General features: G+C 38.9%; 1 protein-coding gene across 1 annotated transcript; it reads right to left on the bottom strand.

Annotated features, from left to right (window-relative positions):
• Window positions 1-2070: 2070 nt before the first annotated feature.
• Window positions 2071-19125, bottom strand: st18 (ST18 C2H2C-type zinc finger transcription factor; the record flags this gene model as incomplete). The annotated part of the gene is made up of 17 exons (XM_080010583.1): window positions 19004-19125; window positions 18024-18158; window positions 16574-16664; window positions 16362-16454; window positions 15602-15813; window positions 15165-15367; window positions 12630-12878; window positions 11315-11424; window positions 10182-10244; window positions 8766-8834; window positions 8479-8541; window positions 7623-7703; window positions 5786-6004; window positions 5523-5611; window positions 4902-5005; window positions 4626-4772; window positions 2071-2211 (listed from the first exon to the last, which is right to left on the bottom strand). Exons 1-17 carry the CDS (start codon window positions 19095-19097, stop codon window positions 2071-2073), a joined length of 2163 nt encoding a protein of 720 aa, XP_079866709.1. The 5' UTR covers window positions 19098-19125.
• Window positions 19126-19784: the final 659 nt, after the last annotated feature.

Genomic DNA, 19784 nt, shown 5'->3' with positions numbered 1-19784 from the left:
AGTTTATTTCTACCATACACAAACTGTACAACACAGCGCATATCTGCTTATTATGAAATAGTAAAAGTAATAGGAAGTTTCAATTTACAAACTACTTCAACTGAGAATAAAGCGTTACATTTTAATGTAAAAGAAAAGAAACGGTACAATTTGATTTTTTACTAATATCGTTCACAAAAAAAAAACTATTTCACATTACAAAACATCAAATACTAACAAGGAAAAATAAATATTATTCAATAAACTTCCTGAGCAAACAATGTGTGGTATTAGAAATTCTAAATAAAGATTATTTGGGTTAAAACAAATGTTTGATTCAATTTAAAAGAAAAAAAAAAAAGAAATCAGTTATAATTAATGAATATTTAGGCGAATAAAAGGGCTAAAATATTTATTTGAATTTGGCTCTTTTGCTGTTACATTATTTCTCTTAAGAGGTGACATGTTCATTTGCATTAATGACCAATCTGTTATTCCAATTAATAACATTGTCTGCTTTTTTTTTTTAATCATCTTGAAATCAATCATATTTGAAAAAAACACTTAAAGTCGGGGGCAATTTGATAATTCATCAAGAAAATGAAAAGTGCAATTGCTGCAAAAAAACAAACAAACAGCAAAAAAAAAAAAAACTTGACACGCCATATGTCAAATATCTGAATGTTTTTTTTTTTCTTCCTCTTATTTTCTCATTCACATTGAGTCATTGAAACTGAACTCAAAGTCGGTTTAATGGATGAGGATTTGAAAATGGAAACTGCTCAATTCTGCTCCAGGAATGACAGGAATGTTTATACTGTAAAACATACTGAATTGGAAAGGCCAATAAGCAATAGAAGAGAAATAATAGCATAAGATACAGTTGAAAGATGGAGGAATCACTGTGGGTAGGATGGTGTTTTGCTCTCATTCCCACCTTTGTTGTTTTTTTTTGTTTTTTTTTTCTCCATGCATACCAAAAGTCAAAAATAAACACCGACATTTCAAACTCAATTCTGATATTTTAAAGCCAGCTACTGAGACAATGGAATTAAAACAGTCATCGGGAACATTTCCTTCTCTGAAAATAATTGTACTGTATAATAAATCAGACACCATCCACATAATACTGTCCTACCACAAAACATATCACTGTATATTTTTATGGATTCATATACAATTAGGCACATACTGTATGCACACTCTGCGTGTGCACAGAAGGCAGTTTAATATCTATATATTTCAAGAAAAGGAAAGACATCTTGTGTGTTTTGAGTTTGATTCCCCAAGTGCTGTCAATCGCACAATTTTTGTGGCACGACTTGCAAAATGTGTAATCTGAACAAGATAAAACAATGCATTTTGCTCGGCGCCTCTTCCTGGTAGCATTTCACTTTTTGACATTATCTGTTGACAAACGTGTACAGTACAGCTGCTTTGCTTTTTTTTTTTTTTTTTTTTCCTCTCCCTCTTTTGATCTCGGAGTTCACTTTGTCTTACCATACATTCATTTTGTGATAAAGAAGCAAAAAGCAATGCTCAAAAACTCTTAACCATGACAGTTTTGGTAGATCTGACTTTCTCAGGGGGGCGGGGGGCAAACTCATGGTCTGATAGAGATTCTTCAACACTAGATGGCGAAAGTAAGCCATGATTGGAAATTGGAATGTGCTTCGATGTAATTTACAATGTGCAGAAAGATCAACAGATTTGTCAATATTAACCATTTACAATTATATAAATAAATAAAAATTGAGAAAATAAATACAATGGTCAACAAATATAATAAATAGCAATAATATAAGTATGACATGAACACGTACAGATTTAAATCAAGAAAACCATACAAAATAATCAAGTGCAAGAGGGGGGTTACATTTCACCAGGAGAAACAAGTGAATGCAGAAAGGGTATAAAAGCATTAGAATGCGGCCGCTCGTCTCCTCGGGGCAGAGTATCTGCGGGGGAAACGCCGAACATTCCCAAACGCCTCGTCTTAACAGATGCAGCCGAGCCCGCGCTCCTCAGTAAAACAGAGCTTTTCAAGTGCCATGATTCCAAGTCAAAGGAACCTCGTGGTCGCTCTACGGCTCAAACATGGATGCCCTTAATAGCCTGCTTGATGTTATCCAAAAGGATCTTGCACTCTGGAGAGTATTCATGTTCCGAGTTGTTGTACATATCAGTTAATGTGTTCACGTAGGCTTCAAAATTGTGCTCGCTGATGGGCCCCTGCAACCAAAACACATTGAGCTGTTAGTAAATAAGTGCAGCACGGAGACCGTTACGAGGAAATGAGACTGGTTTCAAGAGAGGTGCGGTTTTAATCTAATTTTCATCTCATCTTTCGTGTCTTGTCTTATCTTATTGTATCTTTCTCATTTGATCTCATTTGATGTTATGTCATCTTAACTTGTCTCGCCGTTATCATCTGATCTTATGTTTCTCATTTTATCTCTTCTCATCTCATCTTGTCTTTCTTATCACATCTTACCTTTTTATCTTATCTTATCTTATCTAAGCGTATCTTTCTCATCTCATTGTCATTATTATCTCATCTCATGTTATTCTCACCTCATCTCATCTTATTATCATCTCATCTCATCTTATCTATTTTTATCTTTGTTATCTAATCTTACTTTTATTATCTTATCTTTTTCATCTTATTCTCATCTGATCTCATGTCATGTCATCTCATCTTATTCTCATCTCATTCTAATCAAATCTCATTTTGTCTTTCTTATCTTATTTTACTTGTTCATCTTATCCTATCTCCATATTCTTATCTCATCTCATTTTGTCTTATCTGATCTCATTTTATCTCATCTGATATTATTCATCTCATTTAATCTCATTATCTCATCTCATCTCATCTTATCTTTCTTATCTCATCTTACTTGTTTATCTTATCCTATCTTCATATTCTCATCTCATCTTATTTCATTCTGTCTTATCTCATCTCATCTTATCTCATCTAATATTATTCTAATCTCATTTCATCTCATCCATATCTCATGTTATGTCATATCATCTTATCTTTCTTATCTCATCTTACTTTTTTATCTTAGCTTATCTTAGCTTATCTTTCTCATCTCATTCTCATTATTATCTCATCTCATGTTATTCTCACCTCATCTCATCTTATTATCATCTCATCTCATCTTATCTCTTTTTATCTTTCTTATCTAATCTTACTTTTATTATCTTATCTTGTCTTTTTCATCTTATTCTCATCTGATCCCATGTCATGTCATCTCATCTCATTCTAATCTAATCTCATTTCATCTTTCTTATCTCATTTTACTTGTTCATCTTATCCTATCTTCATATTCTTATCTCATCTCATTTTGTCTTATCTGATCTCATTTTATCTCATCTAATCTTATTCATCTCATCTTATCTCATTCTGTCCTATCTCATCTCATCTTATCTCATCTAATATTATTCTCATCTAATTTCATCTCACCCATATCTCATGTTATCTCATCTCATCTTATCTTTCTTATCTCATCTTACTTTTTTTATCTTATCTTATCTTAGCTTATCTTTCTCATCTCATTCTCATTATTATCACATCTCATCTTATTCTCACCTCATCTCATCTTATTATCATCTCATCTCATCTTATCTATTTTTATCTTTTTATCTTTTTTATCTAATCTTACTTTTATTATCTTATCTTATCTTTTTCATGTTATTCTCATCTGATCTCATGTCATGTCATCTCATTTTATTCTCATCTCATTCTAATCTAATCTCATCTTATTTTTCTTATCTAATTTTACTTGTTCATCTTATCCTATCTTCATATTCTTATCTCATCTCATTTTGTCTTATCTGATCTAATTTTATCTCATCTAATCTTATTCTAATCTAATTTCATCTCATTCTTATCTCATCTCATCTTATCTTTCTTATCTCATCTTACTTGTTTATCTTATCCTATCTTCATATTCTCATCTCATCTTATCTAATTCTGTCTTATCTCATCTCATCTTATCTCATCTAATCATATTCTCATCTCATTTAATCTCATTCATATATCATGTTATCTCATCTCATCTTATCTTTCTTATCTCATCTTACTCTTTTATCTTATAGGTGGAGGTGTAGGTAGGTGTAGTTGCATCTCACCTCATCTTATTCTCATCTAATCTAATTTCATTATTATCCCCTCTCATTCTTATCTCATCTTACTTTTTAAAATCCTTCTTATCTTTCTCATCTTATTCTAATATCACCTCATCTCATTCATATCTCATCTCATCTTATCTCATCTCATATCACCTCATCTGATTCTTATCTAATCGTATCTCACCTTACTTTTTTGTATCTCATCTAATCTCATCTCATCTAATCTCATCTAATCCTATCTTATCTCATCTCATCCTATCTTATCTCATCTCATGTTTCTTATCTCATCTTACCTTTTTATCTTATAGGTGGAGGTGGAGGTAGGTGTAGTTGCATCTCATCTTATCTTATTCTCATCTCATCTCATCACATTCTAATTTCATCTCATTCTTATCTCATCTTATCTTTCTTATCTCATCTTATCTTTCTTATCTCATCTTACTTTTTTTATCTTATCTTTCTCATCTTATCTCATCTCAGCTCATCTCAGCTCATTTTAAGACATACTGTACCATTTGTGGCAGCTGGATGTCAGTCAGGCTGTTTATGAGCGCTTGGCTGAGGCGAGCAAGCTCCTTCAGAAGGCTGTCGTTGTGTTGTTCTATCATCTTGTTTTCTTCCTCAATTGTCTTCAGGTTACATTCCATCGACGAAATCTGCTTTCAGATAGGAAGGAATATCTCGTAAAACCCTGAGGGTCAAAATCCCCCATTTTGTTTTCATTCATTCAAGTTTTTTTAACCCCTTTATTTAAAATTTCATGCAATTGTCACGGTGTAAATATTTACCTGGGTTTGGAGCTGCATCATGTCTGCTTCTATTTTCAGGTTGGATTCGTTCAGTTCCTTGATTTCATGATCTAAATGTTGAACATCTTCCTTGTTTTCAACGCCTGAACCCAAAGTGAGAGTCTGGTCTTGAGTGTGTTCACACTAAACATTTTCTATTTGTATAAGACGGTCCGTATAGTACTGGGCCTTATGTACAAAATCACAATATGTTTCGAGGAATACCTTGATATGGATAATTGGCAGATATTTTAGGGATGACTATTCACACTTTCATGAAATATTTACACACAAGAAATATATGTATTATGTATATATATATATATATATATATATATATATATATATATAATGTCAATTACAGTTGTTAATTAGATAAGAACAGCTAGAACAGCCTATGAAGTTCATAAAGTTGCATTATTTTACTGTAACGCAGCCTTAAAGACATCATTTCACTATATCACAACATTTGGTATAACCAAATACAAAAGTCTAGTTCCATGGGCGATAAATCTATATCAAATTGATATATCTCCCAGCCCTAGGTCTGTAGTCCCTTCAAGATACCAAGTAGAGATTGTACTGAAATTAGATGCGATACACCTCAGTAAAATGTCTCACCACTACTGGCTTTCAGCTTGATGGTCATCATTTCTTCTCCCGACTGCTTCTTCTTGATGCTCTGTGCATTGAGCGGGCAGCCTGACAAGCTGGTGCAGGACACAGTGACACAGCGGAGATTAGGTGAGGACACACGCCAAGTTCCCAAACTTTAGACTACAAAGAGAGACTGAATGAATGGAATGAAATGATGCTATTGTGTGAAATGCAAAATGTCAACCTTCTATTGTTCAGAAAACAAAATGGAGGGCAGGCAGCCTCACCTTCTGTGAGTGACAAAAACATTATTGGCATGTCCGAGGCCATTGCAGCCAGGCAAGGGACAGTGGGGCAGTTCTTGTTTATTGGCTTTCCAAAAGGGTAGTCCACTGATAGAGGACTCTTTCTGCCTCTTGGCAGCGAGCGGACAACTGCCTGCACTGCGGTGGGATGTGTATTTGCCTGATATATGGCCCTGTCCGTCACATCCAATTACTGGACACCTATCAGATAGATAAAGAAGTCAGCTGTGGCTCATTCCACCGTAACCTTTTACATGTTACACACAATGTGCATCGTTTTTGTCACATTTTTTTATTCTCAAATATTCCGTACACAGTGTCATTCGTGATTCAGATTCACCATCTCTCCAAATCTCATCTCTCTCCCAATGTGTCGGCCACCTGACCGGCTTTCCGTGTCACGGGCTCAACTAAAGATTAATAGCATGTATACAACCCCCCCCCCACCCCACCCCCCCCAAAAAAACTTCAAAAGAGTGTATGAATATATATCGGAATCAAATCATTTTCAGAGTTTCTAAAAAGCTCTAAATAACTAGACCGGAAGATTTGTTTAACCATTATTTTGATTAATCCAGCCAAATGCTGATTAAAAAAGGAAGTCACCAAAACTAGAAATGTACTCAAATAATCACGTCAGCTTTAAGTTAGTACTAATCCATTAAAAGTTCCCACTGAGCGAACCCTCCGCTGAGTGCACCAAATGTCGTTTTCAACATTTGCGTCCGAAATGCAACAAAACGTTATCAATGTTTCGTGGGGGGAAAACAAAAGCATACATTCTTGCTGAATATCATTAAGAGTCTGAGGGAAAAAAAAAAAATCACATTTATACGTCTGTTTTCTGCAGGTCAGTAATGGAGTGACATGAATTATAGATAATTGTCACGTAATCTACCCCTCGCCCCCCCGTCAGGCAAATGTGAAAGAATGTCGTGTTTTTTTAGGTTTTCCCGACCGACCCTCTTTCCCTCACTGATAAAGTGGAAAGTTCACCTGGGATGATACAAATGACACACACACTGTGGAGTGCTGCTACAAAAAAAAAGCCTGTTTCAGCATTTTGTTACTCTAAAATAAAAGATTTAAATATATATATATATATATATATATATATATATATAAAACAGCAGCACTTAGAGGACAAAACAACACCAGTGCCATTGCTGGGACCAGCACAGGTATTCTAGTGCACAGCACTGGGACAATAGGAGCACTGTGGGGGATATGGGACACTGTTTACAATAATCTCAGGACATTTGCGACCCCCCGCCTCTCCATTCCTCTCTTAATGTGTATGAGATCTATTCCACTCTAATTCCTAAGCTCACGCCGTTGCATTAGTAATTAAAAAGTAAAAAAAAAAAAAATCAATGTCCAGATGTATAAAAAAAAAAACACCTCATAGGCAACAGTATCTTTGGACTTAAGCAGAGCATCAATTACATTACTGTTTTGGTCGACAACCGGGTGTAGATTTGTGTATACAGTGGCGTTGGAGCCATTCAACATTTTCTTAATATAATAATAATTATCAAGAAAGCACTCAGCAAAGAATGATAAGCCAGATATTCCATTCTGGGGATGGGGGGGAAAAAGGCTGAAAAATGTCCCATAAACATGCAGCTAATCCTTCAAAAATAATTCACTAATGTTACAACAAGAGAAATATAATTTCCTTTGCTCAACTGAACAGTCTCCAGGTATAATACTGCCCTGTGTGCACAGCAGCAAGACTGGCGCTTATTTTCCAATTTAATTCACCATTCAACAACAACAACAACAACAACGACAACAACGACAATAAAACAATTCCTACTTCATTTCTTGTTCATCTTTTTCATCTTTGTTTGGTGTGAGCTTCAAGCCTCCTTTTCGGGCCCGTGGACATCCTGACAAGCTGAAACGACGGAACGTGAAGCGGGAATAAACAATCACGAATACGACGTACATCGACAAGTTTACAGAGTGAGCATTTTATATTAATAGGATATGAATATTCAACGTCAAGGGTTGTCATTAGCCTAGATTTGATCAATACAACAGAATTCCTTGTATTTTATGGCCATCAATTAAACAAAAACGAAATAAGTAAACAAATCAACCTACAAACAAAAAAATTAATTCATTACATATACATATATATATATATATATATATACACACAGTAAATATACATATAAAAATATATATATATATACTGTAGCTACATATATATGTATATATGTATACGTATATACTGTACCTCTCCCTTACCCCCTTTCTCTCTCTCTCTCTCTCTCTCTCTCTCTCTATATATATATATATATATATATGTAATTTGTGTATATATTTATCTGTTTCTCTTTCTCACTCTCTCTTTCTCTAACAGATCAATTACACCAATATATATAAACAATATAATGTATATACAGTGTAAAGTGCTCTCTCTCTCTCTCTCTCATCACCTTATCATCACATTACCCATCAATGAAACACAATCTGAATACGTAACCAAATCAACCTAGAAAGGAATAAACAACGAATATGGACCAAAACAGCAGAATTAAACAGAAGGTATATCATCGTAAACAAAACCCCCCGCCCCCCTCCCTCATGCTTTGGACCAGTTTAATTCATGCCTAGTAGTGATGGTTGTGATGGTTGTGTTCCCCGTCCTGGCCGGACACCAGTACCTTCTGTGTGAAGCGTAGTTCCCGGTCACATGTCCGGAGCCGTCACAGCCGGGCGTGGGGCACCTGTGGAGGTGCAGAGACGGGCAGACCAGTTAAACCCCTTTTTAAAACCAGGACATCGTATCGACGTAAACCAACCCCCCGAGAAGTTCACACTGAGAAAGCGGCGGCGCCCAAAGGACCGGCTTTGGCCCGAGTCGAAAAGGAAAACCACAAAAGGAAGGGAGCCGGTTTCAAATGTGAGCAAAATCCTCCCGACAGTCACTGTTTAACTCCCAAATACGTACTTTAATTCCTGAGAGTTGGCTGCCATCAGTGATTTGAGCGTCTTGTCAGCCAGGGGACATCCAGACACGCTGCGGAGGATAAGCACAGCTCACAGTCGTACCACTGCACTCTTTGATCACACACGAAATTCACGAGGCGAGATCGGAGGGTGATCCCGACACAAAGCACAATGTGTCACAAAGCGTGTTTATTCAAAGTGTCGAGGAAGAAACAAATAATCCCCCCCCCCCCCCCCCCCCCCCCACCTCGCAATTCCCACAATGGCTTTCCACGTCACCAATTAAATAGCCTTGCAAACGGGATACAATGATCATTGATAATCATATTGATAAACTTTTAACCTTGATCACTTGATCATTTGCTTCTCTCCGTCGCTGTTATATATACATACACAGTTTATATACAGACAGAGAGAGAGAGAGAGAGAGAGAGAGGGAGAGAGAGAGATAGAGAGAGAGAGAGAGAGAGAGAGAGAGAGAGAGAGAGCATACAGTATATAGAATACGTATCTGCATGTATATATAGAAGAAGATTCTTTATTTATCATTCATTATCATCATTATCATTTAATTTATTATTATTTATATAGACGGTATGTCTCTCTCTACACACATATATATATTTATATATCAAAGATTTATTTATATATTTATATATATACAGTATAAATATACATATCGTATATCACTATTTACTGTTTCGGATATACACAGTATATATATATATATATCTTTCTCTCTGTACATGCAGTATAGTATAGATATAGATACATATATAGATATAGATACATATTTAGTTATATGTATGTTAAAAGTTATATATAGACAGACAGATAGATAGACAGACAGATAGATAGATAGATAGATAGATAGATAGATAGATAGATAGATAGATAGATAGATAGATAGATTGATAGATAGATAGATAGATAGATAGATAGATAGATAGATAGATAGATGGCTTGATTGATGGACAGACAGACAGTTAGAAGGACAGACAGACAGACAGGCAGTTAGAAGAATAAATATAAGGATAGATGGATAGAAAGATAGATAGCTAGATAGACGGACGGAGGAACCGATGGATAGATAGATAGATAGATAGATAGATAGATAGATAGATAGATAGATAGATAGATAGATAGATAGATAGATAGATAGATAGATAGATAGATAGATAGATAGATAGATAGATAGATAGATAGATAGATAGATAGATAGAGATAGATAGATAGATAGATAGATAGATAGATAGATAGATAGATAGATAGATAGATAGATAGATAGATAGATAGATAGATAGATCGATAGATAGATAGATAGATAGATAGATAGACAGACAGATAGACAGACAGATAGACAGACAGATAGACAGATAGATAGACAGATAGACAGATAGATAGATATCCTCAGTACCTTCGATGTGATGCATAATTTCCTGTAACGTGGCCACTTCCATCACAGCCTGGAGTCGGACAGCTACAGAGAACACAGGAATTAGTAGAATATTCAACACGTCGCTGAGCTGCCAGGCTTGTATTTAATATTTCATAACCTTTTCATGGACACTGGAGAAGTGAAGAGTTAGTGCAGCCAGAAATTTAGTTGAAAATAATTATATCACACACCGATTCAAGTTAAATATGCTGGCGTTACAGCAGTCTGTGGTGTGTCGTCTTGTGGAAACTACTGAATCCTACTTTCCTGTTGATTCTCAGCAGTAGACTGCAAGAAAGGTGCTTCTTTACAAGTCATTTCATGTTATTTTGACTTGAATCATTTCTGCTCAGAGTAAGCAAGAAAGACTGGCTTGGTATTAATCGGGTTTAACTCCACTTTTCCCAAACTTTTCTTAGAATTTATTTTAAGAATGACGTAAAAAATGTTGTCAAAACGTAAAAAACAAACAATGACATAATTCATCCCTTTGACACATATTTATTTTGTTTTTGGAACAAGACAAAACAAATATTCCGATTATTTTTTGATTTATTTTTGGAACAAAAAAGTGATTCCAAGGCCAAATAACATGAAATGATTTGCTGAGAGCACCCTTTGTGCTGCAGTGTATTCCTAAGAGAACATGCAGTCTAACTAGAAGGTTGAAAAGAGTTGTACGCTTGTACAGGACATACAGGCAAAAACTCACTGTCATATAGAAACATTTCTTCTCCACATGAACCTGCAGACATACCAGTCAGAACGATACATGATAGATTACAGATTTAAAAAAAAGAAGAAAAAAAGGAAAACGATAGCCGATACACTTTAAATCGGAGGGGCGAGACTTCCCATGTTTATTCAGCTCATTTATCGCACACAGTCCTATTTATGCAGAGGTCTGGTGTGGAATTACACTTTTGTTATTAATACTGACCATCTGTCCACTGACCCTTTAAAGGGGGAACTTGCATTAACGTACAGATGAATTTGTTAAGATGCCTCAAGACGTCTACTCCTCCCCCTTTCGCCTGAACCCCCTCCCAAAAAAAAACAAAAAAAACAAACAAACCCCGATCTGATCCCATCTGATCTCCGGCACAATGTACCTCATTAGCTCTTTCTTCGCGTCTCGTAGTAGCAGCTTGCTTTTGGGGCTGGTGACGCCGGAGTCCCCGTGGTAGTGCTGCTCCTCGAGGGAGAGCTCGTCATAGTCCTCGTGCTGGGAAACGAAAACAAAACAAACAAATATATATATTTTTTTCTTAATAACCCTCCTGTTCAAAAAAAAATTTTTTTTTTTTTTCAAACCTTGACCGCCACGCGCCATGACCTAAAAGTGAGTGATCAATGGGAAATCACTGGTTAATACTCTTAAAACTGAGGCCCCCGGAGGTTAGAGAGCAAGGCAAAGCGATTACGCTTAAGGTTTGCTGATACTGTAGTAAATCATACATCCATTTAAAGTCACTCTTAATCCCCCCGCGCTGTGTTTTTCCGACGTATAGCCGTGACATTTAGATTTGCATTCTGCCAAAGACAAATTTCTGTGACCACCAGATGTTGCGTTTGACTCGGAAACAGGTCAAATTATGAGGCCTCCGCATACCGACGACAAAAAAAGGAGCGGAGCGCGCCCCGGGGGGGGGGGTTGTAAGAAACAAAAGAAAAGATAAAGAAATAATGAAGAAAAAAAAAAAAAAAAAAAAAGGCAACATGGAAATACAAACTTCCCAACAGCAGATTAGCGATCCTCATGGGTCCCCCGGGGCAAAGGAAATTCTAAAAGAGGCCCGGATAAGCTGGTGGTGTAATAAACGGGAGAAATTTGAAAGATGTCACGAGCTCCGAGCGGAGAAGTGAGTCGCCGTCGTCTCCGATGGCGTTTTCAAACGGACTCATTGAAATACGTTTTGAGAGAGACGTTGAAAAAACTCGACTTCATCTTTCGTATACTTTTTATGTATTGACAATTAATATACTCAAGTTGTGTTGAATTGAAAGCACTTAAGTTGTACTTAGTGTGATCTTAGAAGTTGTATTTGTTCATGTGTTTTTGGTTACGTGTGACCAAAATTACACACTTATGACAGGTATACTGAAGTTTAGGTTCATGTTTACATATATGTTTTATAGGTGTACTTACACTACACTTACAGCATATAAATGACTACTTCACTAAATCTGTACTTTAAAATAGTACGCAAGAGTAAATAGTAAACTTCAAGTATATACACAAAAACGTACAAATGTGAAGAAATATACTTTATAACACTCTTTTTATTCTATAAATATACTAACAGTACGGAAAAGAAAACTCAATTTTTTCACTTGGGTTCGCCGCGGATCCATGATAAATGCTCAATCCATAGTTTGTGTCGCTACGCGAACTAAAAACACTTCATCTTTTTTTTTTCCCTTTACCTCGTTGTCGTGCAGGGCGGGAGCTTTGCTGAAGTTGAGCGGGATGTGTGCGTCCCAGGCGTCCCTGTCACACAGGGTCTGGTAGAAGGCCGGCGTGATGAGCAGGCCGCCGCCCTTGGCCATGACGGAGGGCTCGGCGAGGGGCGACGGCTCCTCCAAAGGCACCTTCGTCTGGGGTCTGCCGCCCTCCTTGCTCTTCTTCATGCTCAGGTCCAGGGTGCCGTTCTCGTCCACCTCTATGAGCATGTCCTGAGGAATCAGAGTCACAGTCGGAATCGGTGTGTTTCTCCAAGCACATTTTTTATACGCGAGGAATTTGTCGTGGGGTAGATTGGTACACTGCTGAACAGACAATGGGCATAACTGAAAGCTTAACAGTCTGAAAAAAAGATTTTATAGCAAAAATAGCCAAATATTGAAGGAAAGTGGCAATAAATAAATAAACAAACAAACAAACAAACAAACAAACAAATAAACAAATAAATAAAAACATAGATTGTTTATTTATTTAATTAATAAATACATACAAAAATATACATAATATACAGAAAGCAATTTTACGCACAGGGTAAGTTAAGTTAAAAGATAAAAGGTGAGAGCTGGGGCTGAGTGGCATTTTAGTTTGTTAAAAAGAAGGACAAGACAAAATACTAATATTAAATAAGTCCCGTCACAGCAACGGTATTAACGTAAAAGTAAAAAAACAACAATACACTGTACATAAAAACAAAACAAAACAACAAAAAAAAACGTTGCACTACCATTTATTAATCTCTCAGTTGTTTATTTGAATAAGAAACACAGTGATTAACACCGGGACAAAGTAAAGCGCTAAGCCAATGATAATTCAATCGAAAAAAAAAAAAGAATCACTGGTATATAGCTTTTCAGTGACAGCTGTGTGATCTGTTTTCTAGGACAAACACAACCAAGATGGCAGCTGGGGGTTGCCGGGTTCTAGGTCACCGCTATTATAACAAAAATTAAAAAGCTTAACGTGCCATAAGTTTTCTTGTCACCGTCGTTTGCGTTCCGAAGCGCGAGTGCGATCTCCAGAGCAGAGGCCTCACAGCACGAAAAACAAAGTTTGAGCTTATTCAAAAAATAAAATAAAAAATAAAAACAAAAGTGGAATTCCTTTCTATAAACGAAACCAATTACTCAACACATATGTCGCATTAAAGCCCACCGTACACCATTATTTTTTGTAACAAAAGAGGGCCTTTCAAATTAATTAAAGGGGATAATTTTCACGGGCATCACATGCCGCTGTCCACTTTAATTATCCGGCTGTTTGGTGATGTGTGTACCTAATCAAAATAACATCAGTGTAGAACCACAGCGGCGTGTACGTAATGCTTTCTCTCCCCATCTGAGTGTTTGTTTTACTTTCTCTGAGTGCAAAAGGAAAATATGAGCAGTTTGCGCTTTCAGCTTCTATTGAATTTTCGAACAGAGTGTTTTTTTCTCCAGACAGAGAGCGCTAAAAGTGATAATTCACAATAATTGATATAATATAGTATACTCTTTTTTTTTTTGTTCTTTCTTTCAAAGCTCCTTTCAGCGGATGCGTGCCTTGGAGTTTCTTTCCGGGAAAAAAAAAACCAAAGCGGTCGAGGGAGAACAGATGATGAACTTGGTAACGCTGTTTAATTCATGGGGCCGCTTTATTCGTGGGCCGCTACCTGGTGGCGGGCCCAGCTCCGCACTGCGAGTGGGCGTGGAAACCTTGAATCATCTGCGGCGCGCCGCCTTGGAATGCAGCTCAGAGCAATCTGAGGGATTTATTTTTTATTTTTTGTTTATTATCAACCGAGGAACAAATGCCGCCGAATCACCGTGATGCGGAAAAGTGAGAGGAATATAAATCAACAGGCAAAAAAAAACTTTTAAGACAACACAGTCAGAGGTAACGGGAGATTGGAAGAGATTTGGGATCAGTGGTGGGGGGTTGGGCGTTGGGTTTACGGTTTTTAATCCACATTTCCAAAACACAGAGAAGGAGTTTTTGGGGGTTTTTCGTGTGAATTAAAGAGCAAAGAGTTGAATTCACATTAATTTATCTGATTAATTTAATCCATGGAAAAGCTTTTCAGACTAGACGCATAGACGCGGTCTATGTTGGATCATAGAACTAAGCAAAATATCCCCCGCCATCTGTATCGCACAAGTGGCGCTAAAGACAACGATTTGGGGGTTTTGGCTTTTGGACGCGCCGGATTGTACATAGAAACAAAAATATAATTCCACATTTCTTGTCAAAAAAAAAGATAACCGATTGTTGTTGGGAAGGGAGGCCGCTTGTATTCCCCCTGCTTTTTTTTTTTTTTTTTTTTGGATGTGATTACACAATTTTTCTTTTGTGTACATTAAAGCTTTATGGAGTGGAAACCTCCTTGTTTTCCTGCCACCGGAGAGACAGGGGCTCCCTTTGCCAAATTCTGGCCTTTTGATGTTTTTCCTTTTTATACACAAATCACAGTTCCTTTAAAATGACCACATTAAATACCTTTCCAAGTGGTCTAATTTGATTACCTTTGTGGAGGTTGCCAGGGGCCGGCCGGCGACAGCCTCCATGTTGTTGCGGTAGCGGGTGGAGAGGTTAAGGATGGCGGCGGTGGCGGCGGCCGCCTGAAGACTGGAGTCTCCGTTTGTGAATGGAGTCGGCGGGCTAAGCTGTCCGGAGGCGGGGAGGCAACCGACGGGGGCGCCGAGGAAGCCAGGGTACTGCTGGGGCGCTGAAAGGGCAGCAAACAGTCAAATATTTGGGGTTTTTCCGGGAAACTAGACAATTTATTGAGGTGATGAAAGACAACTTTAAAAGAAGATTCTGCAGAAAATGTATCACCCATAATAGAAAAGGGATAACCCGGTGAGCGGGTGGACCCTCACCCTAACCCCTAACATACTTCCTGACTCTACAAAACCAACGTTTATTTAAAAAAAAAATCCCCAAAATGTGTGGAACTTACAGTCGGGTAGGTGCACGGGGGTCTCCTGGTCCTGGTGGGCTGCCATCAGAGGCTGCTTGCCAAAGACCTGGGCGTCGAAGCTGGCGTAATCAAAGCGGATTTTGCTTAATTTGTCCATGTCCTTGGCCAGGTTGGTCTGCAGCGCTGCTACTGGGTGCGGGAGCCGATAGTTCAGCTGGTTCATGTCAAACTTCTTCATCAGGTTGATGGCTCTGGGGGAAAAAAAGGCACAAAAAAAACGAAATAACGGCGGTTTGGTATTGACATGAGGTGTCCAAACAACAACGAGGCGTTCCAACAAGTTATTACGGGATCCTGGGAAAGTAATGAATTCCAAAAACATTTGTGAATCCTTCACAGATGCCAATGTCTTTATCCTCTTAGGTCCTTGATCTGATGTTGTGTTGTATACGCGCCGCCACGTTGCCAGACTAATTAATATAGTAGGAGTGGGCACCCCGCCCGTGGTACATCCGCGGGGAACAAAGAGTTCTGCTCTTTTTTATTGTCGCCCACAGAAAGGAAACCTACAGGAGTAAAGTCTTACTTGGATGACAGGAAATAAAAAGCGTCATCTGTTGGGATCAGCCTCCTCCCCAAATAATACCATTTATTATTGTTTTCTGGCCTCTTCGTAGCTGCTGACTGGAGTGGAAGCCTTGTCGTCTGAACGCTATCGGTGATGATTATTTCCACCGAACGTCCCACCGATCGTAATGTTGTGTACTGAGGGAAAACGTCCATTTCATGCATTTCCTACCTGGGTGAGCGATCTGGTGTTTGCCTGCATTTGGGGCTCTCGTCCTGAGGCTTGGAGACTTTGACGGCGGCAGCGATGGGGCAGCCTGAGAGACTGCGGGACGGCAGGCAGGGAGAGGAAATCAAACACCATTAGCCCCCGTTTGGTAAACTCGCCCGTGAAGTATGTGCGCAAAGCCTCTTAACGGTGGGCCGGCGTGCCTGGGGCGGTACCTCCGATGGGTGCTACGGTTGCTGTTGACATGGCCTCTCCCGGTGCATCCGGGCGTGGGGCACTTGAGGACATTCTCGTGCATCGCCAGAACTATGGAGGGATCGAAAGAGAGGACGAAGGGCGGTGAAGTCAACGGGAGCATTATACTGTAGAGAATGAATCAATAAGACAATAACCTCAACATGTAAAAACAAGGTCATTGCCTTCGAAATGCTCTCTTTCCTCCTAGACTATTGTGAGGAGTAATATAATTGGCTGAGGGATGACCGTGATCTTTCAAGGTCTAAATTGATGACCCAGATCTGAAAAATCTGTATAATATTTGTATAATATCAAATTTTTATATTTTAGTCTATTTTTATTATTTGTGTTTTGCTTGTTTTTTTTATTATTATTACCATTTCATTGCCTTTTATTTAATTGCCAGTTATTATTATTATTATTATTATTTGCTCATCTCTATCTCAAGGATTTCTATCCACCCTCTCAAAAAATGTAACATTAATATCTAACCCTTCTAATGCTACTTATTCCCATAGAAGGTTTAGCCGGCTGTGAGTAGCTACCAACAAAATGTAATTGTTTTTTATGTTGCTTTGGCATCTTGTAAATGATGTAATGTAATGAAATTTCATGTAAAACAAATACTATATGAATGAAGAAAAGAGTTGAACTGAAAAATACAGTAGTGTATGTATGTATAATAGTAATAACAACAATAATAATAGTATTAATTATTAAAAAAAAACAGATTTAGCAAACATAAGAAATAAATGCACTGTTGATTTTCACCAAACCATTTTCTATATTCTACAAAAACTAAAAGGCAGATCCTACAGAGACTGAATTGAAGACAAAAGCAAAAAGGTTTTTCCTCATTGTGGCGAAATGCCGGCATGGCGGCCTGAAATGTAAATAGCTTAGTGCAAAGAGGAATATAACAAGACAGCTGATTATATTCTTCAAAACACCCGTGCTGTTAAAGGTTTGCGCTGTATCCTTAGAAACTTCTCTTCTTTGCATACCGCCCAATTAGTTTGTAGGAGTTGTCTATTTATTTCTGAATACTGCGTTATAGCCCTTTGATTTGCAAATACTGCCTTCACAGTCTGAGAGCACATTGAAAAACTTAATTACTTTTCCTGGTCCTTTTGTAACATTACTGTTTAATGTCGAATGTTTTGCTGAGTTACATTGAAATGACTTAACAATCACCAATTTGGAAGAAGAAAAAAAAAACCAACATTTTCAATTTCCAGACATTTTCAACATATTATGAGAGGGAAAGAAATCCTTAAAGTTTATTTTGTTAAGTCCATCAATGAGCTGACTGCACGCCGCCTCGTCTCCCCACTGTGAGGATTTAAATAATTACAGTAAACTCGATTGTCAACACTGAAATCGTGTCCATCCAAGGGTGTGTTGTTGACAGGTTGGTGTTACACTCACTTTCTGGAGGAACTCGCACTTTATGCGGACACCCCGACAGACTCCTGTGGTGCGGGTAGAGGCCGGTCACATGGCCTGTGCCATCGCAGCCCGGAGTCGGGCACTTAATATCCTTCTTATCTGTTCGGGGGGAATCTGTGGAGATAATAACAAAACAAACAACCCCAAAAACAAACAACAAAAAAAAACAATCAAATGCAATCCATGATTTGGCATTTGTTGAACATGGGTTTTTGTTAAGCGCCGCCAAGAAAACAGGAAATTTGTTGTCGAAAGTAGAAAAGACGTGAGACCGTCTAAATCCACTTGTCTGCACTTGTAGCGTCGGCGTCATCGTGTGTGACATATTGCGCGTAAGTCCATACAGATTGCATATCATGCCACGCCGGACACTTTTTGACGAAATGCATAGTTAATCTGTCATTTTAGTTAAGTTCAACACAGAGCATTCACTTCTTAATGCCCATCCATCGAAAGATTACATCTAGGATTACACATTTAGCTGGAGTTATTTGAAGAATCCGAGGAAAACATGAGAGGTACTTTAGGAGGATTTAAGACTTATGGTCATGGTTAAATATCCAGTTGATTCCTATCAAAATCCAATATAGTGAGTAGTAGCAATTCCATCAGAAAATTTGGGTTCTTTCTTTATTTTAGTCTGGTTATTTATTCCTTCAGTGGTTACCACAAACGTTGTTTTTTTTTATTGAGCAAAGAGGCTTTCCTCCCTTTAAGTGTAATTATTTTATTCCTTTTATCATTTCTAACATCCAATCATCCAAGTTACAAGTGAGTCCGCCTGATTCTCAGGAAGATAACATGCGCTATGTGTGTTCTTATCCCTTTTTGTGACATTTCAAATGAGAATGAAGGCTCAGGGAAGAAACAAGGGAGATGAAGCCATTGATTCTTCAGAGTATTCATAGTACTCAGGTTCACAACCCTGGGGTGAACATACACGTCTAAATGCTTTGTACCTTTGCCTCCATGGTAGTTCAGTCTGATGTCCATGTCCATCATTCTGTGATGCCTCCTCTCGTTGGTCATCTGCTCCAGGAGGAAGCGGTCCATCTCCCGGTAGGCGTGGTGCAGGGCCTGCCTCTGCTCCGACTGCAGCGCTATGGCCTGCTCCAGGAGGCTCAGATTCACCCGGCCCCGGCCCAGCTCCGCGGCCCTCTCCTGGAGGCCCAGCGCCCAGCCCTCCAGCCTGGGCGGCCTCTCCATCTCCAGCTCCATCTCCGGCTCCGGCTCTCCGTCGCTGTCCTCCTCCGTCGGGTAGCGCCCGTACCTCAGCGCCTCCTCCTGGAAGAGGCCGGCCCGGCCCATGGCGGCGTTGGCGCCCAGATCCAAGTCGGGCACCTCTTCCCCATGGTGGTGGTGGTGGTGGTGGTGGTGGTGGCCGTTCCGCCTGCAGAAGTCCTCCAGGCCTCCAGGGGGCGTGGCGGCGGAGCCGTTCATCCTGGCCGACAGGGACATCCTCGCCTCCGCGTCGTCGCCCGGGCTCCTCTGCGGCGACAGAGCGCAGGCGGCGCTCATTCTGTCTTGGCTTTGGTCTCGGTCTTCTTCTTCATGGAGGGGCGCTCCTCCTCCCTCCTCTTCGCCCATCAGAGCCTCGGACGCCTCGCACCGGGGGGAGGCGCCCGACGCCACTTCGGACCATCCCAGGGAATCGTATGACTTTGCCGCAGCGTCGTGGTAACCGTTTCTGTTTGACGTTCCATTCATCACGATTAAATCACCGTCTAAGATGAGACCAAA

Source organism: Zeus faber, assembly GCF_960531495.2.
Source record: "Zeus faber genome assembly, chromosome: 12".
NCBI classification, from domain to species: domain Eukaryota; kingdom Metazoa; phylum Chordata; class Actinopteri; order Zeiformes; family Zeidae; genus Zeus; species Zeus faber.
Note: the sequence above shows the minus strand (reverse complement) of the source record. Positions and strands in the feature narration are given on the sequence as shown.